This window comes from Zootoca vivipara, chromosome 3, assembly GCF_965207765.1.
Source record: "Zootoca vivipara chromosome 3, rZooViv2.hap1.1, whole genome shotgun sequence".
In the NCBI taxonomy this organism is placed as follows: Eukaryota; Metazoa; Chordata; class Lepidosauria; order Squamata; family Lacertidae; genus Zootoca; species Zootoca vivipara.
In genome coordinates, this window is record NC_142586.1 from 101961888 (window position 1) to 101988384 (window position 26497).

At 48.2% G+C, this 26497-nt stretch overlaps 1 protein-coding gene and 1 long non-coding RNA gene across 15 annotated transcripts in view; both read right to left on the minus strand.

Annotated features, from left to right (window-relative positions):
* Positions 1-6001: 6001 nt before the first annotated feature.
* Positions 6002-26497, minus strand: part of KLC4 (kinesin light chain 4) — a 67616-nt gene continuing 47120 nt past the window's right edge. For 12 of the 14 annotated variants that reach the window (XM_035111151.3, XM_035111150.3, XM_035111146.3 and 9 more), the window contains 3 exons: positions 10210-10334; positions 8165-8222; positions 6002-7160 (listed from right to left, as the gene is read on the minus strand). In XM_035111151.3, the coding sequence (XP_034967042.1) occupies positions 7071-7160; positions 8165-8222; positions 10210-10334 (273 nt within the window). In that variant the 3' untranslated portion in view covers positions 6002-7070. Of the gene's footprint in view, positions 7161-8164; positions 8223-10209; positions 10335-20709; positions 22802-26497 lie in introns of those variants that run through there. The other 2 variants (XM_035111152.3, XM_088666770.1) reach the window with 1 other exon arrangement.
* Positions 18768-20558, minus strand: LOC148686385 (uncharacterized). Its single transcript, XR_015949166.1, has 2 exons — positions 20415-20558; positions 18768-20182 (listed from the first exon to the last, which is right to left on the minus strand). It is a non-coding gene; the product is annotated as an uncharacterized LOC148686385 (long non-coding RNA).

Sequence of the window (26497 nt, forward strand, 5' to 3'; positions counted from 1 at the left end):
GGCAAAGGGGCGGGGCTCCGGGTGACGTCTGCGAGGCGGCTTTTCCACCCACCTCCTCTCAACCGCACAACTTTCAAGGGGAAAGGACTTAGGGGTGGTTCTCCTCCAACCGCGATTTCCGGTTTCCATTTGCAGCGGGTGGAAGGCTTCAATGTTCGTGCGGGACAAAAGCGGCGGAATCATAGAATGGTTAGGAGACGGACCCCCAAGGGTCCTCTAGCCCAGGCACCCCTAACCTGCGGCCCTCCAGATTTTTGGCCTACAACTCCCATGATCCCTAGGTAACAGGACCAGTGGTCAGGGATGATGGGAATTGTAGTCCAAAAATCTGGGTGCCTGCTCTACTCCAACCCCCCTGCAAGAAGTTTAAATGATGGATGTGTTTTTGATTATTATTATTTTTTTTAGTCAGGTGCGGGAACGTACGGAAGCCGAGTCGAACCATTGGTCCGTGGGCATGTCAGTATTTTCGAAAGGCGCGGACGCGGTTAGGGCTTTCGAGCGAGGATTCCTCCCAGCCCCGCCTGGAGATGCGAGGATTGAACCAGAGACCTTCTGCACGCAACACAGTTGCTTTACTAGTGAACCACGCAGGGTTCCCAGGTGTGAGTTTCTTTTCTCCTTGCAGTTATTCGAAGTAAGCGCCGCATCTGTCTCGGAAAGCGGCGCAAATGACCTCAGTCAATGGAGGATGTTTCCCACGTGCAACTGACACGCGTCCCGTCGGGCTCCTGTGTTTGTTTTCCACTGCTTCGGGAGGAGTAGAACATTAGGTTGAGATACAGGAAGCGAAGTACGGCATTGCCTACTGATTTTCTACCTGTTGCCTACACCTTGAAAGCCCCAGTGCTGCATTTTACCGGAAAGCCATTTTAAAGGCTAAAAGAAACAGAATTGTAGAGTTGGAAGGACCATTTAGTCCAACCCACACTGTTGTTTTTTAGTGGAGTGGGGGGAGTGCAGAATCATTTATCACTCAGCAGGACTACACCTCAATGTATTCCTTCCAGTAGCACCTTAGAGTCCAGCTAAGTTTGTTATTGGTATGAGCTTTCCATCTGAAGAAGTGTGCATGCACATGAAAGCTTATACCAATAACAAACTTAGTTGGTCTCTAAGGTGCTACTGGAAGGAATTTTTAAATTTTGTTTCAACTACAGCAGGCCAACACGGCTACCTACCTGTAACACCTCAATGCATGAAAACTGTGTTTGTGCAGTTATGGAATGCTTTCTCCAACCTTACCATCGTTGCCACAAGGTCATTTTTGTTTTCCTAGGCATTAAGGCAACACCGATTATTTCATATTGTACAGTACTGGTAGGTCTGTTTCTAATATGTTTTAAGTCGTATCATTGTCTTCTTTGGGTTGACTCCTTTAAGTAGAGAGCAGTGCATAAATTTTATAAGCATAAATCTACTGCATGCTGCTGGTGGGTCAGAACCTTGTCCCCCACCCCACCCCGTGGGCCAAGTTGAGCAGGGGTGGGTGGGTGGGGCTGCCCACATGTCAATCACTTTATATTACCATAACATCAGGTGGTCCGTTTTTTTCTTGCGTGGTTTGAACTAAAATAAAAAAATTCCTTCAGTAGCACCTTAAAGACCAACTAAGTTTTTATTTTGGTATGAGCTTTCGTATTTCGTATTGGACCTTTCCCATGGACTGCAAGAAGATCAAACCTATCCATTCTTAAGGAAATCAGCCCTGAGTGCTCCCTGGAAGGACAGATCGTGAAGCTGAGGCTCCAATACTTTGGCCACCTCATGAGAAGAGAAGAATCCTTGGAAAAGACCCTGATGTTGGGAAAGATTGAGGGCACTAGGAGAAGGGGACGACAGAGGACAAGATGGTTGGACAGTGTTCTCGAAGCTACGAACATGAGTTTGACCAAATTGCGGGAGGCAGTGCAAGACAGGAGTGCCTGGCGTGCTATGGTCCATGGGGTCACGAAGAGTCGGACACGACTAAACGACTAAACAACAACAACAACAACAACATGAGCTTTCGTGTGCATGCACACAGTGGTTTGAACTGTGTGGGTTTAAATATCTGCTGGTGCTTCAGAGCGCCATGTATGGCACTATCCAAGCACCAATACAAGGCTGGTTTATTTATTTTTAACATTTGTGTACACCCTTTAATTAAAAGACCACAGTGCTTTCAAAGAGGCATGTATGGCTCTGTAGAAGCATCAACTATAAGCTGCATTAGATGCCATACAAGCCCTGGGCTTTGCAGGTGCTGCTGACCAGTGGTGCCTCCAAAGCCCCTTTTGACCTAGCCATGTCTTCACTTACATCATACATGACATCAGATGTGAGGCAGGTGGGTATGACTTGCTTCAAAATGGCTTTGCAGGTTTTTGGTTTTATTGTTTTATTGTTTTATTGTGTTTTTTGTGTTTTTCTTTTGTTCTGTTCTTTGCTGTTTTTACAGAGGTTTTATTTTGTTTTTAAGGGGAGGGGTCAGGGCTGCCCGGGAGGGGGTCCCAGCAAGCAAAATGGCTGGGGCAGATTCCACAGGGGGTGATGCACTGGGACAACCGATCTCAGTGGTCACGGGTAGGAGGAGGAGTTACGCTAAGACCAGACCATGTCATTACCGAGGAGGCAGACTTAGTCGTTGTCTGAGGACTATCCCTGCCTCCGGGTCTGGTCCTGACCGGACGGATATTGGAATCAGCAAGGGATACCCACATGACCTGAAGGTGCTGCTGTGCAATGCCAGGTCGATGATGAATAAGACCACTGCCATTCACGACCTGATTGTGGATGGAGGATTTGACCTGGCATGTGTGACAGAGACCTGGTTGGATGAAGCCGATGGGCCCGTTCTTGGCGCTGCTTGTCCACCAGGTTTCTCTTATGCACAGCAACCCAGGCCATCTGGGCGGGGAGGGGGGGTTGCAGTGATTTTTAGGAAGTCATTAGTTTGCACCAGGCGTCCTATTGGTAAGACGGAGTTTTCTGAGTGCATGTTCTGGAAGTTGGGCAATAGGGGCAGTACAGGATTCCTTTTGGTGTACCGACCTCCCCGCTGCACCAAGGATTCCCTGCCCGAGCTGCTTCAGGTCGTGTCGGATGTGCTCCTGGAGACACCTAGCTTGGTTGTCTTAGGGGATTTTAACATCCATGCCGACACGACCTTACAAGGAGCCGCTCGGGACTTCGTGGAAAGCATGGCCACCATGGGGCTGTCCCTGAATAAGTCTGGCCCAACTCATAGCCGCGGACATGCCTTGGACTTGGTGTTCACCTCTATGGATGTTGGTGATCTGACATTAAGTAAAAGCGAAACAAAAGAAGTGCCATGGTCAGATCACTTTCTGGTGCAACTGGACTTCTCCGCAACCCTTCCCCTCTGCAGGGAGGTGGGACCGATTCGGATGGTCCGCCCCCGCTACTTAATGGATCCAATTGGCTTCCAGAGAGTGGTAGGGGATGTTTTATCCCATGTCGATGGCCTTTCAGCTGATTCCCTGGTGGCCCGCTGGAATGCGGAGTTAACCAGCGCTATTGACTGTCTGGCTCCGAAGCGCCCTCTCAGATTGCATGGAGCCCGGACAGCCCCGTGGTTTTCCCCGGCGCTGAGGGCGATGAAACAGTCGTTGAGACGGCTAGAGCGCCGGTGGCGGAAAACTCATTTTGAATCAGACCGGACACGGGCTAGAGCTCAACTTCGAGCCTACCAAGTGGCAATGGCGACAGCGAAGAGGACCTTCTTCACCGTCTCCATCGCATCTGCAGAAAACAGCAGCAGGAGACTCTTCCAGGTGGTTCGCAATTTAGCGGAACCACCTGCTCCATCCGGGCCCAGTACGGGCCACATGATCTCCTGCAATGATTTTGCAAAGTTTTTTGCAGATAAAGTCGCTCAGATTCGGGAAGAGGTAGACTCCACCGTGGGAGCAGGGCCGGGGCGGGGGAGTGCTAGAGTCCTGTCTAGTCAAGTTTTGTGGGATCAATTTCAATCTGTTACCTCTGAGGATGTGGACAGGCTGCTTCGACGAGTGAAACCAACCACCTGTCTCCTTGATCCTTGCCCATCCTGGCTTATAAAAGCTAGCCAGGAAGGGCTGGGCGATGGGCTTCGCGGGTTGGTAAATGCTTCTCTCCATGAAGGAGCCTTCCCAGACCCGCTGAAAGAGGCGGTTATTAAACCGCTTCTTAAAAAACCATCTTTAGATCCGGCCAATATGGCCAACTATCGCCCAATCTCAAATCTTCCATTCTTGGGCAAGGTGATTGAGCGAGTGGTTGCTGAACAACTTCAGGCACGCCTGGAAGAAGCGGACCATTTGGATCCCTTCCAGTCAGGATTCAGGCCTCACCATGGGACTGAAACTGCCTTGGTCGCACTGGTCGATGATCTCCGGCGGGCTAGGGACAAAGGTAAGAGCTGTTTCCTTGTTCTGCTGGATCTCTCAGCGGCTTTTGACACCATCGACCATAACATCCTTCTGGATCGTCTAGAGGGTTTGGGAGCTGGGGGCACTGTCATGCAGTGGTTCCGCTCCTTCCTCCTGGGCCGTGTTCAGAAAGTGGTGGTGGGGGATGAGTGTTCAGACCCCTGGGCTCTCACTTGTGGGGTGCCTCAGGGTTCTGTCCTCTCCCCCATGCTTTTTAACATCTATATGCAGCCGCTGGGAGAGATCATCAGGGGGTTTGGGCTGGGTGTCCATCAGTATGCTGATGATACCCAGCTCTACCTCTCTTTTAAATCAGAACCAGTGAAGGCGGTGAAGGTCCTGTGTGAGTGCTTGGAGGCGGTTGGAGGATGGATGGCGGCTAACAGATTGAGATTGAATCCTGACAAGACAGAAGTACTGTTTGTGGGGGACAGGAGGCGGGCGGGTGTGGAGGACTCCCTGGTCCTGAATGGGGTAACTGTGCCCCTGAAAGACCAGGTGCGCAGCCTGGGAGTCATCTTAGACTCACAGCTGTCCATGGAGGCACAGGTCAACTCTGTGTCCAAGACAGCTGTTTATCAGCTCCATCTGGTACGCAGGCTGAGTCCCTACCTGCCCACTGACTGTCTCTCCAGAGTGGTGCATGCTCTAGTTATCTCTCGCTTGGACTACTGCAATGCGCTCTACGTGGGGCTACCTTTGAAGGTGACCCGGAAACTACAACTAATCCAGAATGCGGCAGCTAGACTGGTGACTGGGAGCGGCCGCCGAGACCACATAACACCGGTCCTGAAAGACCTACATTGGCTCCCAGTACGTTTCCGAGCACAATTCAAAGTGTTGGTGTTGACCTTTAAAGCCCTAAACGGCCTCGGTCCGGTATACCTGAAGGAGCGTCTCCACCCCCATCGTTCTGCCCGGACACTGAGGTCCAGCTCCGAGGGCCTTCTGGCGGTTCCCTCACTACGAGAAGCCAAGTTACAGGGAACCAGGCAGAGGGCCTTCTCGGTAGTGGCACCCACCCTGTGGAATGCCCTCCCACTAGAGGTCAAAGAGAACAACAATTACCAGACCTTTAGAAGGCATCTCAAGGCAGCCCTGTTTAGGGAAGCTTTTAATGTTTGATGGATTTCTGTATTTTAATGTTTGATGGATCTCTGTATTTTAGAATTTCTGTTTTGTTGGAAGCCGCCCAGAGTGGCTGGGGGAACCCGGCCAGATGGGCGGGGTATAAATAATAAATTATTATTATTATTATTATTAAAAAGGCCTGATTTCCCCACCCATCCTAGAGAGCTACTGCCCGCACTGTGCCAAGATGAACGAATGGTATGACTTCTTGTAAGAGACCTTTGTGCATTCAAACCACACTCTTTTATTTTGAATAAGAGGCGAGGTGATGTGCTCGTTTAACACCCCACCCACCCTGATAACGTTTCTGACCCTGTACAAAAATTCATGCTCATTTCTGAGAGACAACGGCTCTCCCCCCCTAGTTTCATTGCCACTGTCGCCGCACGTGGCAGATGTAAAACCCAAGGTGGAAGTGTTTCGACAGCAAGATCTGCTCCGGAGACGCTTGGCAAAAATGGCTTCTGTGATCGTTTTTAATTATTAAATTAAAACAACAACAATCGGAAGTAAATCACGGGTAGTAACACAGGGCTAGTGGCAGGTCATTCCTGCAGTTATTTCCATTGCTCTGCACTACAGTGGCTCATGCTAAGGCAGACACAGGCGATGCCAGAGGCTAGAGTGGGAACGAGACTTGTGGAGTGGAGTGTATACATACCGAATCTCTGTGAAGTAGATGCCTGTCTCTTTGTGTCCCTTTAAGTAAGTGGGCAGAGTGTATGTATGGACTAGATGAATGGGAGAGAGGGGGGGGGGTGATTCCAGCCCTGTCTACTGCTGTCATGAGGTCCTGAATAAATGCAGCCCTCGAGGGAGCAAAGAGGTTTTCCACCTCTGCTTTGGTTAGGCAAAGTTAATCCCCCACAAAATTGGCTAACTAGCCATCATATTTCCATGTCCCGTCCTGTCTGCTGCTGCAGTGCAACCCCCAGACACAAGAATACTCATTTGGCAAAAGCCTAGCCCTAGAAGGCTGCAGGGGGTGGGGTGGAGACAGATGGGGGACATATACTGTGCAAAAACAGATGGTACTGGGGACTATCTGGGTCAGGCACCGAAGGAATGAGCAAGCCAGCTTGAGAGCATGGACGAGAGCATCTCAGCAATGCTATCTGGTGGAAAGGATGCGCACTAAGGGAGAGGCTGAGACTCTGTGCCCAAAGTTCAGCAAGGCAGCGGGTCAAGCAAGAGATACTGGAACTCGATTCTGTGCAATCGGTAAAACACAGCTTGCAAACATGGGTGTGGATGCATTCACCAAAGCTGCTATTCCACAGCAGGTGAAGGAGGGAGCTCCCCTATCCGGTCTGGCAATGGTCCCATGTGGGTTAGCGTTTTCCAATGACAGGACACACTTCTCTTCCATTTGTAGTGATATCGACACAAGAGGCAATAATGAGCATTCTAACATGTGAGGATGTTACAGATGAAGTATCCAAAACAGCGATCAACTTGAGATGTAGTATCGGTATGGTGAAGCAGTCAACATTTGAGACGGGGTGCGGTATCAATAATGTGGTAGGTTCAGTTAGAGGTGACCAAGGAAGTGTGAGAAGGGAGATCCACACTGCTTGCACTGAGGCCTCTAGTCTCAGCCCGAAGACCCTGGGAATCCTGAAAAAACAAACCCAGTTTCACTTGCATATTCCAATCTTGTATTCGTTAAGACCAAGAGCTTGTGTTAAAAACATGAAAACTAACCAGCAAGTGTTCAGATTTCTCTCAATACAGTACGGCATGTTTGCCTTGGGAGATGCAAACTGCGCCAGTCATGTTGCAGAAGTGATAATTAAGGCACCCCACAGCGATGATTCAGAAGTTAAGAGGGGGAAATCCTTGTCTCACACTTGATTTCCAGCTTACCCAGGGGAAATTCGCAAATACTTCAGACACATGCATACTTCCAGATCTGTGACCTGGTTTGCATGTAACACTAAGCCAAACCATGGCTTGACATGAACACATGAGTGTGTGGGCTCCCAGAGAGAAGAATGTTCCCACTTTGCTCCTCCTCTAGTCCTGCTGCTGTGAGGACAAAGGATCAGCTCAGGTTCAGATGATGCACTAAACCGAGCCATGGTTTACTTCTCAGCAGCAGCATGGCCAGAAGAACAAAGTGGCCTAGATCTGCTCTCTGGGAGCTTGCATGATTGATGAGCCAAAGTTTGGCTTAGAATCATAGAATCATAGAGTTGGAAGAGACCACAAGGGCCATCCAGTCCAACCCCCTGCCAAGCAGGAAACACCATCAAAGCATTCTTGACATATGCCTGTCAATCCTCTGCTTAAAGACCTCCAAAGAAGGAGACTCTACCACACTTCTTGGCAGCAAATTCCACTGTCGAACAGCTCTTACTGTCAGGAAGTTCTTCCTAATGAATTAGGTGCGAACTGAACTACTATGTTTCCTCCTGCACTTAATCCAGACTATATCCCTTCCAGTGGTGATACCAATACCCACGGGGAACTTACACATTTTGACACGTTATGCTTATCACCTTAGCTGATCTAACTCTTTCCCTGCACCTGAATATTTTTTGTGTGTGTCCAGTGACAGAAGGAGTAAAAATAACCTGCAGCTAATGCTATTTTGGGAACATAGCAAATGGTGCTCTCACCTGGAAGGAATCCTCACTGGATTTATTCAGGTAGTTCAGTGATGCTGCCCGTTTCATGCTAAAAAAATAAAAAAAAATAAAGATGTTTCCATAGCACTGGCTCCAGGCATACACTTTTCATTGATCTGGGAATACTTTGGGCAAGAAATCCTGACCAAACTTTTCCCACTCTATGTCTTAGAGATACAGAGACTATCCCTTTGCCATATTTCTGGTTACAGGTAGGTAGCCGTGTTGGTCTGGATCGAAGTAAAATAAAAAAAATTCCTTCAGTAGCACCTTAAAGACCAACTAAGTTTTTATTTTGGTATGAGCTTTCGTGTGCATGCACACTTCTTCAGATACTAATTTGCCATATGTCAAATTAGATATTAGTGTCCTCAACATGCTGATGATACCCAGCTCCGACTCAGGAGATGCTGTGCAAGCCCTAGCCCAGTGCCTGGACTCAGCGATGGGCTGGATAAGTGCCAAAAAACTGAGTCTGAACTCTTCCAAAATAGAGGCGCTGTGGGTGAGCAGTTCCTGAGTCCACCAAACTGGAAAGGTGCCTACTTTGGGTAGGGTCAGACAACTCTTGAAAAGGTAGGTTGGGGGGCACTCCTGGATCAATCTCTATCAATAAATTCTCAAAGTGACCTCCATAGCTAGAGGTGCCCTTTACCAGATTCCTTTCCCAGATGAAAGGAAGTTTGGAGTAGATACTTTTCTCATGCAACATAAAGTGTCTTTCACCAAAGGGTAATGCAAGGTGGTACAGCCATTAAAAATGACTGGAGATGGTTCATATGAACATTTCCAAGCCTGGGACAACGTCTCGGCCTTGCATGTTCCCTCCTGCACCCCTACTCATGCACAGTGATTCTCTCTCTCCTCTCCTTGTTTGAGGCAATCCACAGTTTACCATTCAATCCTAACCAGCAAACTATGGTACAGCCAATTATAAAAAAAGTTAAGGTTCTGCAGTCTTTAAGAAAGCAGGGTGCAAGTCTAGAGATGGTAGCTACCGTGTTTCTCCAAAAATAAGACACGGTCTTATATTTATTTTTCCTTAAAAACACACACACTATGGCTTATTTTGGTGCTGGAGGAGACTCTTGAGAGTCCCATGGACTGCAAGAAGATCAAACCTATCCATTCTTAAGGAAATCAGCCCTGAGTGCTCCCTGGAAGGACAGATCGTGAAGCTGAGGCTCCAATACTTTGGCCACCTCATGAGAAGAGAAGAATCCTTGGAAAAGACCCTGATGTTGGGAAAGATTGAGGGCACTAGGAGAAGGGGACGACAGAGGACAAGATGGTTGGACAGTGTTCTCGAAGCTACGAACATGAGTTTGACCAAACTGCGGGAGGCAGTGCAAGACAGGAGTGCCTGGTGTGCTATGGTCCATGGGGTCACGAAGAGTCGGACACGACTAAACGACTAAACAACAACAAATGGCTTATTTTCAGGGGAATGTCTTATTTTCTTCCTCCTGCTGCGGCTGGCATTCCTGCTGCGCCTATCACTATGTCTTATTTTAGGGGTATGGCTTATATTTCTTGAATGCTTAAAAATCCTACTACGGCTTATTTTCGGAGAAACGGTAGCTAGAAGCAACAGCCACAGTAAGTTTATCTTACCATGGATTTTTGTTACCTTCTCTGAGAGCCTTTTACAAAAAAGGGCACAGTACAAATGCCTTGGACACGGGTGGAGCTGCGGGTTAAACCACAGAGCCTAGGGTTTGCCAATCAGAAGGTCGGCAGTTTGGATCCCCGCGACGGGGTGAGCTCCCGTTGCTCTGTCCCTGCTACTGCCAACCTAGCAGTTTGAAAGCACGCAGTGCAAGTAGATAAATAGGTACCGCTCCGGCGGGAAGGTAAACCCAGAAGCGGCTTAGTCATGCTGGCCACATGACCTGGAAGCTGTACGCCAGCTCCCTCGGTCAGTAAAGCGAGATGAGCGCCGCAACCCCAGAGTCATCCGCGACTGGATCTAACGGTCAGGGGTCCCTTTACCTTTACTTAAATGCTTTAAGCAAACAAATATGCAAGCCTCTTACTTGGTGTTCCTTGGCTCCAGCGGGCCATTCCCCTGCAGTTTCTTGACCAGCATTTCACTGCTTCTCCTTATTACATCCCGAATCTTCCCTAGAGAACCGCTGCGTCGAAGGGCACCAGTGCCATCCTGGACAGGAAGACAACAAATGGCAACAATTGGTGAGATGGCGCGTGAACAGTGATCCGTCCAGAGAGCAGAAGGAAACGGCTCCATGTGATTTGGAGTCAGAACTTAACGGCAACCTGTTAGTACAGAGGTAGAGGAGCTCTCCCTTTTCCTGTCTGGCAACAATAGTGCCAGTATTTGGTGGCCTACACCAAAACTAGCCTGTGCAAATGCACATCAGATTTGGAGGTATATACAGTGGAACCTTGGTTCTTGAATGGCTTAGTTGACAAACAAATCGGCTCTGGAATGCCGGAAACCCGGAAGTAAGTGTTCCAGTTTTTGAACATTTTTCAGAAGCCGAAAGTCCAACGTGGCTTCTGCTTAAGTGCAGGAAGCTCCTGCAGCCAATCGGAAGCCCCGCCTTGTTTTTCGAACGGTTTCAGGAGTCGAACGGACTTCCAGAACGGATTAACTTCGAGAACCAAGGTACATTCTAAGCAGAGGTGGGGCACCCATGCACTCTAATTTCAATCAGCTCCAGCCAGCACGGCCCATAGTCAGGGGTGACAGGAATAACAGGGCCACACATTTCCCATCTCTGATTCGAAGAAAAGCATGGTAGAGGTTTTCTGGGACTGTCCCAACTTCAGGTTGCAATTGGGGGCTGCACATGTGAACACTTCCCCGTGAAAGGGGAGAAAACTAGTAAAAGATTTGGCCTGGTTTTCCCCTTCACATCCTATTCCATGTTTTCATTCTGGGGGGGGGGGAATAAATTGATTTCCCCACCAGCAACCTGATACAGCAAAATGTTGTACTTGTTGGTGCAGAACTCACAGTCACTTGCGGACCCATTGTTAAAGCCGTGTTTATGGAAGACAATCTTACTCGGCTACGAGTGATCGCCAAAGAAGGAAGAAGAAGAAGACAGCACAATGCAAAAAAACGCTGGGTGTGTAAAACTGAACTTCGCTTGCATACTGAAGAACACACTCTTTTTAAGAGAGTTCCTTCTTCCCAACAGACAAATGCATCATTTGCACACAACAGAGGCTGGCATATGCTCCCGCTGCCATGAATCCACGCCTAGATAAACACAAACAATGGGCATGGTCCACATATAGGCCTGGGAACAAACGGAAAAGCAGTGCGTGTCTTGTGCGTGAGTGAGAGACATTTATTGAAGTTATGGCTGAGTTGCAAAAATTAACATGGGCATTGTTTGCTGTGACCACCCAGCTATCGCAGCATCACTAAGTCCTCACAGCCATGCAGAGCCACTGTGTGAGCAAGAAATTACGCCCACCGCTGCTCTCAATTTCTCTCGTGCAAAACAGATTCAGTGATGGGAACGGTCACCAAAATAAATGTTACCTAGAAGGCCTTATTCTGGAATGGTATGTTACTTAAAACAGAATTGTTGTCACGGCTGTCACAATTTAATACCTGCCCTTCATCCTAACGCGTCCCAGGGCAGGTTACAATTAAAACACAACATTACTATTAAAACACAGTATTACATATACACACAATCACCATATAGATAGACCACATCTCTAATGTGAGCACACATGTAGAAAAAGGAACACACACACACACATATCAAAGACGTTGGAGGGAATATAGTAAAGTTTAGATCGTCACATGCTCAGAAGCTACAGTCCTCCTCCCATGCAGCTAGAACTACGAAGCCACGTTCTTGAGAGGTTGTCATGCAGGAAATAGATGTGTGTTGCACGCTGAAGGAAGACTATTAGAAGAGGCATGCTGGAGCACATCAACGGTCTATCTAGTCTGTTTTCTATAAAGGCTAGCCAAATGTTTCCGTGAGGCAGGACACTGTGATTTATTACCATGGGGGCGGGGGGGGGGCAAGAGGTTGTCGCCTGCCATTTTCCTTTTACCCTATGGGCAATCAGCACTGTCAAAACCACCAAGTCATACTTGCTGCATGCAAAGATCCAGGCAAACATCTCTACATTTTCCACTCCTGTGAGAGTCAAGATTACTTTTCTCTTCGGTGAAAGTTTGTGACTCACTGACTGGAATCCAAACTTCAAACCAGATACCCTGTTCAGCAAGAAGCTGCAGGATATGAATAGCCTTGATCTAGATCACTGGTGTGGCCATGTGGCTGGAAGATTCAAGGGCGAAGAAACATTTAAACATTTCAGTCTAGTATAGTACAGTACAGTACAGTATAGTGTCGTTTTATTTACTTGGTTGGTTTGTAGAATACAGATAGACATCTTTTCAAAGTCAAGCACTGCTAGTTGTTGTTTCTGTTTGTATTACTTATCGGGGGGGGGGGAATAGTGTGGCACAAGGAATTTTTTTATTCTGAATGTGTACCCCCGAGAAAAAAGTTTGAGAACCACGGATCTAGATCTATTAGTCATGGAAATATAAGGTCTCCTGCCTCTTAATAGTCCCTATTCCGAACCTAATTTCTCTATCCCAAATTAACCCTTGTAATGGTCCTGATTTTCATGCATTTGTGTCCTTGATTTGCCTGGTAACTAGAGTGCTCACCAGAAAATATGTCCATTGTTTGCCAGCTGCCTTGCATGAAAGCAGAATTAATTAGATCTCTTAATGAAGGAGGTTGGGGAAGGGGGCAGAATTCTAGCCTCATTTTAATGCAAGAGGCTAAATATCAAGCTTGCTTGGTGGGGGAGGGAAGGAGGAGTTGCAGTTCTTCCCTGCTAGCCCCCCCCCCCAAAAAGCTCACAATCCGCAGCTCTGGGAAGTGGGAAGAAAGCCTGTGGGAAATGGTTCTAAGAGCTATCTATGTTTAGCCTAGAGGAGAGACAGTTAAGGAGTGACATGATAGCTGTCTTCAAACATCTGAAGATATGTCATGCGGAAGGTGGAGCAGGCTTGTTCTCCGTTGCCCAGAGGGCAGGACTGTAATTGCTGGGTGAAAAGTAGACTTCAGCTGAACAGCAGGTGAAAATTCCTAATGGCCTTTTCAACTCCATGACTCCCACTTCTCCCTCCCATGTCCCCCTTTGCATCTGTTACATCTGCAAGCACAGAGGGACCACCGTCTGTATGCTTCCTCGGTGGTGGCAATGCTGCCACCTGAAATGGGTGACTTGGGAGCCGTTTACCCCTTTCACCAGGTCCCTGACAGCACTGCACAAAGGGGCAGTGGGAAATTACAAAGGCAGCTCTGAGCCGCCTGGTGCAGAATCTGTAGATCCGTGTTTTCCAACCTTGGGTCTCCAGCTGTTTTTGGACTACAACTCCCATCATCCCTGACCACTGGTCCTGCTAGCTAAGGATGATGGGAGTTGTAGTCCAAAAACAGCTGGAGACCCCAGGTTGGGAAACACTGCTGTAGATAGTGATTCAAGGAGAGGTGGCTCTCGTGTAGGAAGTGGCCGTTACACAATCTGGTCAAACCACTGTATTGTTGCAACTTAGGGCCCTGACGTAATTTAAGAATACTGACCCAAGATGTGCAGAAATGTAGTTTGCTGTTGCCCTAAGACAGGGGTTGCCAACGGGCAGCATGGCATTGTGTGGCATTGGCAAAAGGTCCCAGTAAATATCCCCTCAAAAATCCACAACGCACTGTTCCTGCTCAGTTCTTGTTTGCACTGCTTCCTCTCCTACAGTGAATGTGCCCCCTTAAGCATGCCTATGTTACAAGATTGGACATCAACCCTCCCTTCCGTTCTAAACACAGGAGAGGTGCAAAAAATGTCTGTTATCGAGTATTGGCTGATGCAGGTGCCTTTTCCCCACTGATGGTGAGGGGGAAGACGCCTGCAAAATTTGGTGTACCTGTCTCTCGACTCTTCACTGTGTGGCAGCCATTTTGTGTTATGCCACAACCGCCATTTTGTGTCATGTCACAAACGCACCTGCGTGGCAGCCATTTTGCGGAATCTCATTTTTAATTACGTGTTTTTTATTTTTGCATTTTTATGCCGTGAACCGTCCTGAGATCCTCGGATGAAGGGAAGTATTCAAATTTAACAAATAAAATAAATACAAGAAACTGGTTCTCACAGCACTTTCTCAAACTACCAAACATGTCCAATGGCCCCAAAAGTTTGGCAACCCCCGGCCTACGTTCTGCTGCAGGTATGGCATGGAAGAGATGCATGAAGATGCCCTAGCACAGGGATGGGAATCTTCAGGTGCTTCTAAACACCATCCCTGGCCATGCTGGCTGGGACTGATGGGCATTGACTCAGCATCATTTTGAGGGCCACATACTTTATAACCCTGCTGTAGCTTATAGGAGGCTCCACAGCAGAGTTTATGCCACAGAATGTTTTCCCCCCCTGGCTATGGAGACCTGCTAGGCTGCACTGCAGATTCTCTGGAAAGCTGGATCTTTTGTTGAAGTCTTCACCAACTATGTAACTTAGTGTGGACATCAACACCTATAAATGCCAAAGGAGGTGTTTGTGGGCTGGGTCAGGACCATAGCTGCCAAGTCTCCCGTATTCCCCGGGAAATCCCCGTTTTTCCAGCTGTTCCTAGCTGAAAAAACGGATTTTTTTGTTTTCCCCCGGTTTATTCTGGCGCGGCGGCCATTTTGGAACTGGGCGGAGCATGCTCAGAAGCGACTTTTGATACTGCTCTGCCCAGTTCCAAAATGGCTGCAGTGCGGCTTCTGGCGCGATGGCCATTTTGGAACTGGGCAAAGCAGCATCAAAAGTCGCTTCTAAGCATGCTCCGCCCAGTTCCAAAATGGCGGCAGCACTACTTCCAGTCTGCTACTTCCGGCTGGTCCCTTATTTCTCCGACAGCAACTTGGCAGGTATGGTCAGGACTTGATACCACTCATGGGAACTTTTTTGTGTGAGTATTAACACAGAGAGTAGCAGGCTATAGTTTGGATAGTTGTTGGAAGGTCTGGAAACAAATGGGAGTAGGTGCTGGAGTTGTGAAAAACCAGTTATCTTGGTCAGATCCTTACCTTCAGAAGGCAGTGATCTACCAACCCCCCCCCCCACTCCCTCACTCATGTACTTTCCCGCTAAATAGATCTGTTAGGTTGGTCCAGTCCTATAAACTGGATTCCAAACTCTCTGCGGAATATTCCCACAAATTTGGGCACAGCCATTCACCCAGTAACTCCCAGGCACCCCCCTCCAATTGTTTCAGAAGGGGAAGGCCCCTGCTATAGAGAGGGCAAAGGAAGCTCAGGAAAGATGCAACCCGTTTCTTGACCTGCTATGCCACAGCAAAGGAATCTTTCTTTTCGTTGCCATTGTAGAGGGTGAATGGTCCGCATGGTTGTACAAGAAGAGGTGTTGTTTTTTGCTGTAAGTACACTCCGTGGCCATTACTTGTAAGTTCCTGGAGTTTTGTAACATTTCATGGGGGGCTCAGTTTTGTCCCAATTATTTGGAATTGGTTTCAGTCTTTCTTCTGCAGCTGTGTTTGGCCTTGAGAATACCCATGTATATACATCAGATGCTGGGGGAAACCAGGAGAAGCAAAGTGCTACGTAGGCTGGCACACAGCTAACATTTCATTGAGGAAAGGGGGCTGGAGGGTCTTGACGCCAGAGTTTTGCCCTGCTCAAGGAAACTCTAGCACAATTCTCATGCGACACAGGAGGCATGGACCGTTCATCGGCACATTTAAGGATTTACACACAAGAGCTGATCTTTTCCAGCTTTATAGCCCAAGAGAAGTCAGGTGTTTGTTTGTTTTTTGCCCACAAGAGTTCCATCTGGCTTTTACATGCAAACCTCTTAAATGCTCGGATTAGAAGCACATAATTTCATTAAATCCTTCCGCAATGTTTGAGCTAGCTGCCAGTGCAGCTCACGTTAGCTTCATGTCGATTTTCATCTCTGCTCTACTGAACTAACAATTGTATGCCTCTTGACTCAGAAGTGAGGTCCACCGGGTTCAAGTGGCTTATACCCACTTAGCACGCACTGGAACGCTACTGAAAGCTGCAATCCTATGCTCACTTACTTAGGAGCAAGTCCCATTGAGGTCAAAGGCATTGTACTTCTGAGTAGGAGTAGGATTACACTGTGAGGCTACGGGAAATTTGGCAAAGTTTATTATATATTATTTGTATCCATGTAGCAGGTGGCTTCAAAAGATGATTAGACAAAATCATGGAGGATAAATCTATCAATAGCTACTAGATGCAATAGCTATGATCTGTCTCCACAGCAGGAGGCAGTAATCCTTCTGAATACCAATTGCTGGTAAAAAAAAAACAGGAAGAGAGAGTGCCCTTGTGTTTGGGTCCTGCTTGTCGGTTTCCCACAGGAATCTGACTGGCCACTGTGAAAACAGGATGCTGGACTAGATGGGCCATTGGCCTGAATCAAAAGGATGCTTCAGATTTCCTTAGGGTTGCCAGACTCAAGGACAGGACTTCTGTGCCTTCAATTGCCCTGCTCTCTTTTGATTCTGGAAACCTTTAAGAGAAACCAGCAGACCCGTTGCTTGGAAATTAAACAAAGGGTCTGCTGGTTTCTCTTTAAGGTTTCCAGACTCAAAAGAGAGCAGGGCAATTAAAGGCACAGAAGTCCTGTCCGAGTCTGGCAACCCTAGATTTCCTCCTAGGTACTATATGGGTCACCTTATGAGTTGAGCTAAGGGGACCATTTCCATGGGATGGCAAGCCAACCATATGTTGGCATCAAACAGGAATATGTATTAAGCAGAGAATAAAGAATTGGGATTCATCTGAAAAGGGACAGAATTGAAAGCAGAACAGGAACTTCAGAGCTTCCCACAATCACAGGTATGTTCGAGTAAAGGTCACACAGGGATCATCCACACTTACGTAGCTTTTGCCACACACTTTCTAGGCCCAGGCCCACGCTATAAAGTGCATGATTTCTTTGTTTGATATAAAGTCCCTTTCTTTGTTTTTGGCCTGGCACTTTTACCATGAAAACCCGCTCTTTATTGCCAAATGGAACAAACGGCAATTCAGTTCCGATTTAGTGGTAAAGAGCATGCATTTGCAGGGAAAGCACCAGGGCAAAACACACACATATGGACACACAGGGACACGGTGTTTTAAAACACAGTACTGTGCCTAGAAACACAGCACAAAAGGAAGTCTGGATGAGCCCAAAATCTCAGTTCTGTTTTAACATAATATAACTGCATTCCTAAAGAATTGTTAACTGCAACTTACTTGCCTTAGACCTAATTAAAAACAAAAACAAACCCGGGCTTTTCTTATGCCCTTATGATGCCAGCTACTTTTAAAGGTCAACATTATCAGCCTCTGGAATACTAGATATAAACATAGTAAATAAAATCAAGAATGCTTGTTCTTTAGGCAGTGGCAGTCAAATGTGTTGCACATCCCCAAGATTTCCCCGCCGTTTCACCTACCAAAATGCAAAAAATTCTACACTCCCACCCCCCAAATTGGCTTGCCAATTTTAATGTTTTTGATAGGATATTTCACATATGATGCTTCTCCAATCATCACAACTCTGTGGTAGGAAAAACTTTCCTGGTTGAACCCTACCATCAACCTTAGGTCAAGAGAATATACAACTTTACTTCTTTACCATGCCTTGTGTTTTTAGAAGAGCAGACAAGAAATGTTTTACTGATGAGCTGATCCAACTCGGTGTTCCCATCACGAACATTATTAAAAAATGCAACTAATATATCCCAGTTCTCCTAAGGGAGGAAGACTCATTCTTTTTTCCTTTGGCGGGTGAAGCGTTTGGGTGCCTGAAAACATTTGAGCAGCTTTGCTTTGCTTTATACACCCCAAATATTTTTGCTTTCTTGCGCTGCTGGTGTACAGTGATGCCCGGGAAGCCACAAGGACAGGCAGGGTAAACTTGGAGGCAGAGAGAGAGAGAGAGCGAATATAGTGCAGGAAAGTGGGAATGAAACCAGGTCCACTGCTGAATTGCACGCATGCTGCTGTCCTGCAGCAACAATTCATATTTTATTATCCCTATAAATGCCTGAAGCAGCATTTTCCCTTCGAGGTGTAGATTCTCAGACCCACTGAACCTCAGGCTGTATGGGTAAGCAATAATTCTGAACAACAACAAAAAACAGGTCTTCTTAAAGCTCCCGTTTCCCCCTTCTGTTTGACTTTGTACACAGTGGCTACCGCACAGGGAATTAGCAAATCCTTTCCACTCAGTTGCTTCATAATAGTCAATCAATCAGTCAGTGTCACACACACACACACACACACACACACACACACACACACCATTCATACTTTACACATGTACCTAAGGCCAGTTTGCTGCCTGCTTTTTACAACAGAGCATTTGCAGCGCGTAGAAGCCTATAAAGATTTGCCCTCGGAGGAAAGAGACAGCAATGCTCTTAAAAGAATGAGAAGCGTGGCGGCACGGCAAAGAGAGTCACAGAGAAGAAGGGGACCAGGTCCTTCTGCCTTTAATTGGAGGTAAATCAGTTCACAACATTAAAGGAAAGAACCAAGTATGCGCCAAAGGCAGAAAGTAGAACACACTTTTAGCACCCCCAGCTAGTGCTATTTTTATTTTTTTTAAAGGCTTGTGGAGAGCCCCAGTGCAAGGCAAAACGCAGAGCTGGGCAGAGAACTGATTGTGGCTCCATCGCTCTAAGGGGGAGGCCATGGAAGCAGCTTCCCAGGACGGGCTCCAGAGGCAACTTCACAGCATCCTGGGACAGAACCACAACCATGGGTAAAAGAAGCATCAATAGGTTCTTAGCAACGGCAGCCTGCGCTGCCTCTGGGTGGGTTGGATACACCTCTCCCTACCGGCTCCCTTTGTGGGGAGGCAACTTGCCCCAGACATGCATTACGCTGCCCCTTTTCAGAAGCAGACAGGCAAAAAAGCAAAAAAAGTTCCGCTGTGGCTGCAAAGGACTTCCCAAAAGGAGCCCCAAGAGGCATTTAGGCCCAAGAGCCTTCAAACTGCCCTGCCACACAGCTCCAGCCGAGAGCATCCTTTCCAGGTCAGGCTCTCCCTTGACCTGCATCCTGCCTCCAGCAGCTCCAGAAGGAACAGCACAGGTGAATGACCACATACTCTTATGATTCAGTTCCAGCCCTCTATGGTTATGGGCAGCTGGAGCAAAAAGGGTGCATATGCCTTACCTAACACCTAGCCCTAATTCTAATTTATAAACGTTATCTAGTCGCAGTCTTCTTTTAATGCCAGCTATACTCACAAGAACACCAAATCACATCAAAAACAGCCACAAAAGCTATGCATGGGTAGGAGAGCTGAAGGGGGGAAAAAATCCCCTCGCACCTGCATGCCTTGGAGGAGGATCAAAGCGCCTGACTCCCCTTCAGAAAAATAAAGGAGTTATATGTCCAGCACCAGTGCAAGTGATGAATTAACTGTCTCCCTTAGAAACCAGAGCCCAGAAAATTCCAGCACCCAGATTTCACTCCAGGCATTGCATCAGGGGTGAAGAACTTCAGCCTGTGGGGCAAATACGGCCTGCCAGGCTTTCCCACTTGGCCAATCGGCTTCCCCCTCAAGTCCTACTCCCCACCTTCTCCACAACCCCATTTCCACTGCTTTCTCAGATGCTCGCTGCAGATTGGTTGAGCAGCGCAAGTGGGAGGGGGATTGCAGGGAAGTTAGGTTTCAACCACCCCTCCCCACACAACCCTGTTGCTCGTCTGTGTGAAACAGCTGAGAAGCGGGGGGAACCAGGCCCACTGAGCTGACAACGTAAAAGGGAGCTTGCTCTCTTCCTGCAACACTCGCCGGCTTGGCTTCTTCGCTGTGCGCTGAGAAAGCGGGTCCTCTTCTCAGCGAGGAAGCACAGCAGGGTGACAATACAGGGAGACAGCAACCTCCTCCTGCGTTGTCAACTCAGCCCTGCCTGTTTGACTACAAGAGGGCAGGCAGGGGAAGTGGGTGGATGGAGGGAGACTGAACCAGGATAAAAAAATTCCTTCAGTAGCACCTTAAAGACCAACTAAGTTTATATTTTGGTATGAGCTTTCGTGTGCATGCACACTTCTTCAGATAGGTGTATCTGAAGAAGTGTGCATGCACACGAAAGCTCATACCAAAATATAAACTTAGTTGGTCTTTAAGGTGCTACTGAAGGAATTTTTTTATTTTGCTTCGACTCAGACCAACACGGCTACCTACCTGTAACTTGAACCAGGATAGTGTCTGGAAGTGAGTGAATACGCTGAGTGCGTGGAAATGCATGAATGCTGTGTGTGTGTGTCCTTGCTCTGTCCAATTTGGATTTGGCCCTGACTGATACTGGCCATGTAGGTTTCCATGATGTAATATGGGCCAAAAATAAATAAATGCTCTGCATGCAAAGGGGACTTCCCTCCAACACTTCCCCAGACTTTGCTTTCTACTCAACAAATCCCTTCCAGTATTCTCTCCAACAATGTGCCCTTTTCCCACAGTCTACATTTAAATCCCCACTTCATTAAAAAATAAAAAATAAACTCCGGCAACACACTGCAAGTCCCGCTGTATGCCCCGGTTCCCAAGGGAACTCTCTCTCTCCTCCTCCTCTTCCTCCTCCTCACCCCAAATGGCTCTCTCAGCTCCCTACAAAGCTACGCCTCATGGCTGCCACCAAGGCTGAAATCTTACGTACCTGGGAACAAGTGTCAATGCACAGTGAGACGCGCTTCCAAATAAACATGTAGGACTGCATGTCTCTCCCACACTTCCACTGTACACTTCCATGCCCCAACCCGAAATTCCCTTCCCCATCCCTTAAAATATGCCCACAATGGGCCAACCTACTGCCGCCTTAAAACCAAGGCCTTTTATTTCTGCCTGCCTCTGCTCCTTGCTGTCTTGCATGCAAGAGCCTTAGATCTCAGCCTTCTTGTACAAGGATGTGCAGTTCCAACCCTCTCTCCCACTTGCCTAGCCAGGCTTCTAAAATAAGCAGCAGCTACAATTGCTACCAACACACCCATTTGGTGTGGGTTTCAGGGTGGATTTTGTGTGTGTGTGTGTGTTTGTGTGTGACATTTGGCTGGGACCTTGCGATCTCCAGTGTCAAACCACAGCAAGGTTAAAACTTTTACATTCATGACAATAAATTAAAGAGATGCAAAAAGGCAGTTCCGTTTTGCCACCCCACCCACCGCACAACAAGAGGAGCGGCAATGAACCAGAGGCAGTTAAGTCACCCTTGTCTGCGATTATCCCTCCTGTTGTGAGGAAATGTTCCTGAGTTCAGAGTCCTAGAGAGGCTGTTTCTTCTGAAACGCAGGCGTCTTGTAGTGCTAGACTGGCAGGGGAAGTCCAGACCAAAAGTCTAATCAGAGGGGGCCAGTACTGGGTAGGCCATGAAAACGCCAGCCATGACTGTTGCAGCCCCTCTAGCCTGCCCTCCTCCAATGTCTCCATGCCATACAGGAGGCGGACTATGCCCAGCTCATTTAAAATAAGGTCCTCATTAGGAAGTCACATCTTATGCTTCTGCCTCTCACACTTTTGCCCTGGCATGTCCATCAGTATTTTTATTTTCATACAATGTGCCCCATTTCTCTTTCTTTACCCTGCAAGAATAGGCTAAGAGGATCCATCAGCAAGGAGAATGGACACGAGCCTGAAGCTTCTTCCATCTCCACCTGGACAGGCCCAATCCCTATGAGAAGGTGGCTGCAAGGTCTTTACCTGCGGGCATACAAATGCCATTTAGGCATCTCGGACATGACCAGATGAACAGGAAAGGAAAACAGAGCACGGAACAAGGATGGGGGTTATTGGACTACAACTCCCATCATCCCTGACCCCTGGCCCATGAAGGCTGGGGAATCCAACAACATCAGGAGGGCCACACACTCCTCATCCCTGTCACAGAGTACAATTGCCCATCTCCCTAACTTTTCCTGCCATCCAAAGCTAGGGGTGAGAAACACACATATCCCAATGTCTAACCCACCATCTGCTCTGGCTTCAATGGAAAGGGGAGGGGGAAGGTGGGGTGGGGGGAGAGCTAAAATGGGAAGCAGAAAAATCTGAGTTATGCTAGAAGGCAAGGAGATGCATGGTGGGAGATGGTGGAAAGAAGCCAGGAGGAGGAGGAGGAGGAGGGCAAAGAGATGGGCAGCAAGGACCTCTTCAGACTGGAGAAGACCTTCGTTGAGGGTCCCCGTTAAGCCACAGGAAAGAGAACGGAGGAAGTCACAAGGAGTTCTGCCAAAGTCCTGCACTGGTGGAGGGGAAGGGGTAGGGCAAAATGGCGGATTCGTGAAGTTTCTTCCTGCTCTCTCTTGCCGGTTGACACGGTAGCGGTAGAAACAGGGTGCAGCCAGCTGGACGTTCCTCTGCGGGTGCCGTTCCACTCCTCGGTGCCCGCCGGGTTGGGGTTGGGGACTGCTGTGGAGTCCTTGCCAAGGAGAGCAGGAACGGTGGAAGGAGTGGGGGGGGGGAGTTTGGCGGCTTGGAGGAAGAAAGCCAGAAGGGGTGGCACACAAACATCCGGGCGATTGTAGTGAAGGGGTGGGGTGGGGTTTGTGTGTGTGGTGGTGGGGAAGGAGTCTCAGGAGGCATTTAAGCCTAGTGCACAGAGAGGAGAAAGACAAAATTTTACAAGGCCATAGTGAGGATGCACAACAACCCCAAACGAAAAGAAGATACAAGCCAACGGGAGGGAAGGGAGATACAAGCCAACGGTACAAGCATGGGGAGCAAACGACTGCAGGCTGGGGGGGGGGAATCACACAGCTGCCCTTTATTGGTGGATGAGGTGCAAGGGATTTCCTTGGGCAGCATGTGATTGGCTAAAGGGTGCTTTGAAATACTCACGGCATAGGGCTTTGCTTAGTCATGGGACCTCGGGGGAGTAACCAGGCCCTTTGCCAACCCTGCCATCCTCTAAAAGTTTTGGACTACAACACCCATCAGCCAGTATTGTAGTCCAAAACATTCAGAGGATGGCAGGGTTGGAGAAGACAGCCTAGTCAGTGCAAAGAAGAGCACTAGATCGCAGTTGCATAAATGAAGTCTCCCTCAGTCTTTCCGACATCTTTTGCTATTGCCAGCCTAATATTGAAGGGTGGGAGGGTTTAGAGGGGAAAGGAAAGGAGGGGGAGTGGCAATTACAAAAGGACATATCCCGTTTCTCAAAGAAAATTCGTCCTGAGAATTCTGGGAAGCAGTCTAGGGCACACGCTCGGCTCATGAGGGATGGTGGGCAGGCTCGCAAAGCCTCACATTTGTTCCACGTAAACCGAGCACGTAATTTCAGTGAGCACGTTTTAGGAGGCAACTGGTGGCAGTGGGAAGTTCCCTGTCTTCCGGAAGAGTTTGCCTCACTGATCGTCTCAGCGAGGAATTCAAGGAAGCTCAATTCTCCCCGGAGTACAGTTTGAACTGAAAAGAAGTATGGCAGTAGCAGGGCTTGGTGCCTTATCTCAGTCAGTCAGTCAGTTGTTTTTAAGACTCTGGGGAATTTGGGCAGCTGCAAGTTTCAGCCCTTTTCTGGAGTGGCTCCTTAGGCTCTCCACCAATAGCTCTCAGATGACCCTGCCTCCATTCAGCTGGAGAAGGAAGTTCTATCTGATCTTACCTTCCAAGTTCCGGACTGCAGAATCCGGGACCGGCAGCCATTTGACACCGGAAGTTGCGTCAACGTAACTTCCGGTGTCGACTTGCCCTTCTATGGGCACCAAAATGGCCGGCGGCGGCTTCGAAATTCGCTTGTACGCATGTCAGGAAGTGCGCTGACGCAACTTCCGGTGTCGCTCCGCCCATCTATGGGTACCAAAAATGGCCGCCGCCAACACCGGAGGTCGCGTCTACGCACTTCCGGACATGCGTAGATGTGACTTTTGAAGCTAGTGGCGGCCATTTTTGGTGCCCATAGAAGGGCAAACAGGAAAGAAAAAAAATGGCCGCCAGCAGGAGAAAATAACGGAGAAAAACGGGAGACAAAGTGATACGGGGGACCACCGGGAAAATGTAAGTAAAAAAGGGGTTTTCCCGGGGAAAACGGGGTACTTGGCAGCTATGTATCTGATCCATGTCACTGGCAATCCTTTAAGGCTCAAGCAAGCTGATCCACCATCTCGAGCATTTAAAGCAGGGTTTCCCAAACTTGGGTCTTCCATTGTTTTTGGACTGCAGTTCCCATCATCCCTGAACGCTGGTCCTGCTAGCTAGGGATGATGGGAGTTGTAGTCTAGGAACAGCTGGAGACTCATGTTTGGGAAACCCCGGCCTAAAGAAACATGCAATGAGCGAGGGGAGGGTTTGTAGCATAAGGGTGTGGCCTGCGCAGCAAGAAGAGCGTTCAAGAATATAGAAATACTACTGCAATGCAGGCTCACAGTACAGACATGACTACAGAGGAAACCAGCACCTGAATTACCGACTCTTCCTCGGGGATGAAGCCCACCCTAAGCCCTGGAGATAGCTATATAAAAGATGGGGAGGGGGATAGGCAGTCCTTTCTTCCAGGAGGTGGAATAGATCAGAACAGCCTTCCCCAAGCTGATGCCCTCCAGAAGTTGCTGTACTGGAGTCCTTGTCATCCCCAATGTTTAGCCATGCAGGCTGGGGTTGATGGGAGTTGGGAGTCTGACAACGTCTGGGGGGGCACCAGGTTGGGGAAGCCAGCCTCAGAACAAAGGGTAGCCCCAGTCATAGCTTGCAAGGGACACTAGCCTAGGAATGAAGACAAACGCAACATTTGAAGAGCAGAAGGAAGTGGTTTGAAAGCGCCCTTTCCAGGCTAAATACAAAACGTACCGCTGAAAAGCTGGTGCCCAAGTTGTGGAGGAACTGGTCCTCATGACATTCTATTTATTTATTTATTATTTATTATTTATTATTTAATTTATATACCACCTTCATCTTCCAGGGATCTCAAAATTCATCCACCCACCTCTCCCTACAATTCATGGAACGGTTTTGGAACTCTTTTTTTAAAATATTGGTTTGTGGGTTTTTTTTTGTTAAACAAAGAATACATAAATGTATATATGGCAAGGTGGGTGGGGAGAGAGGAAGATGAGAACTTTTGCTAATTCTTCCTTCCACTTGCAACCCCCTGTATTTCCTGAAAATCTGCGGTGGAATCTCCGGACCAAAATGGTGCTGGAGGATACAGGGCTAAGGGGGGGATTGGCAAACAATTAACCCCCCCCCCACACCCAGTCCAGTGGAAGCCTCCACCAGATCGCAATACCCCCCCCCCTGCATTTGAGGAGGTGGTAGGCTCTCCCTCTGCATGAAGTCTGAGAAGAAGGGAAGGCTGATCAGGTGTTCGTTCAGCTAGCTAGACTGTACGTCCACAATGCAAGCTGCAAATCACAAAGCTAGAATCGCATGGTGGGTGGAGGGGGCCTGTGACTGCTCTTAAAATACCACGTCTGTCTTCACTCCAAGAGGGAAGTGTCATTCTCTGAGAAAGTAAAGAACGAGGACTTAGGGTTAGGGAGTTCTATACACTCCTTCCCCCCAAGTTTCTATGGGGTCCTCACATTCTCTTACGGTTTTTGTTCACGTACTGCCTTTTAGGTACAATCCACAATCAAGATTGCAAGACACCTTGGCGCTGATTGGCTGTCATGGCAATTTGCCTGCGATAGATGGGGGGGGGGGTGGAGGAGAGGCACATGCAAGCAAGCGAACAGCCGCAGAGAGGATGGAGAGTTAGTGAGCGATGGAGAGAGTGCAAGTTAAATGTAACCAAAGCATTAAAACAATGGGTTGGTAAGTCCCCTCCTCGTCCTTTATCTAGGTCAAATTCCTTGCTGCTAAACTGCATCTTATGGAGAACCCCAAAGGAACAAACAAACATGCTTAAAGGCTGCATCAAGGCAAGCTTCACATCCTCACACGCCTTCCCCAACTCAGAGTGGGGACGAAACACACTTCTCCCTGAGCCAAGGAGAGACAACACGTCTAAGAACCAGTCTTCAAGGGGGGAAAGGGGAACCCAAAACCAAAACCAGGGAAAGAGTCAAGATGCTTTTCGTCAAGGCTCATATTCTTCCACCAAAACTCACTCGTTACATGGACGTAGTAATGTTGCCACTAGCTGAAATCTCTTAGGATCCTGCTACTCACCGGAGACGATGTCCCACCAGTCCGCCCAGCCCCAAGGCTCCCAAACACTCTGCTAGGAAACAGGCTGCGTATAGGAAGAAGCCAACTCTTCTCGTTGATAAAAGACCAATCCAGGGGTCAACAAAGGAGGAGGACAGCAGAGAAGGAGGGTACCTGCTCTAACTCATACTCGCCTACAGA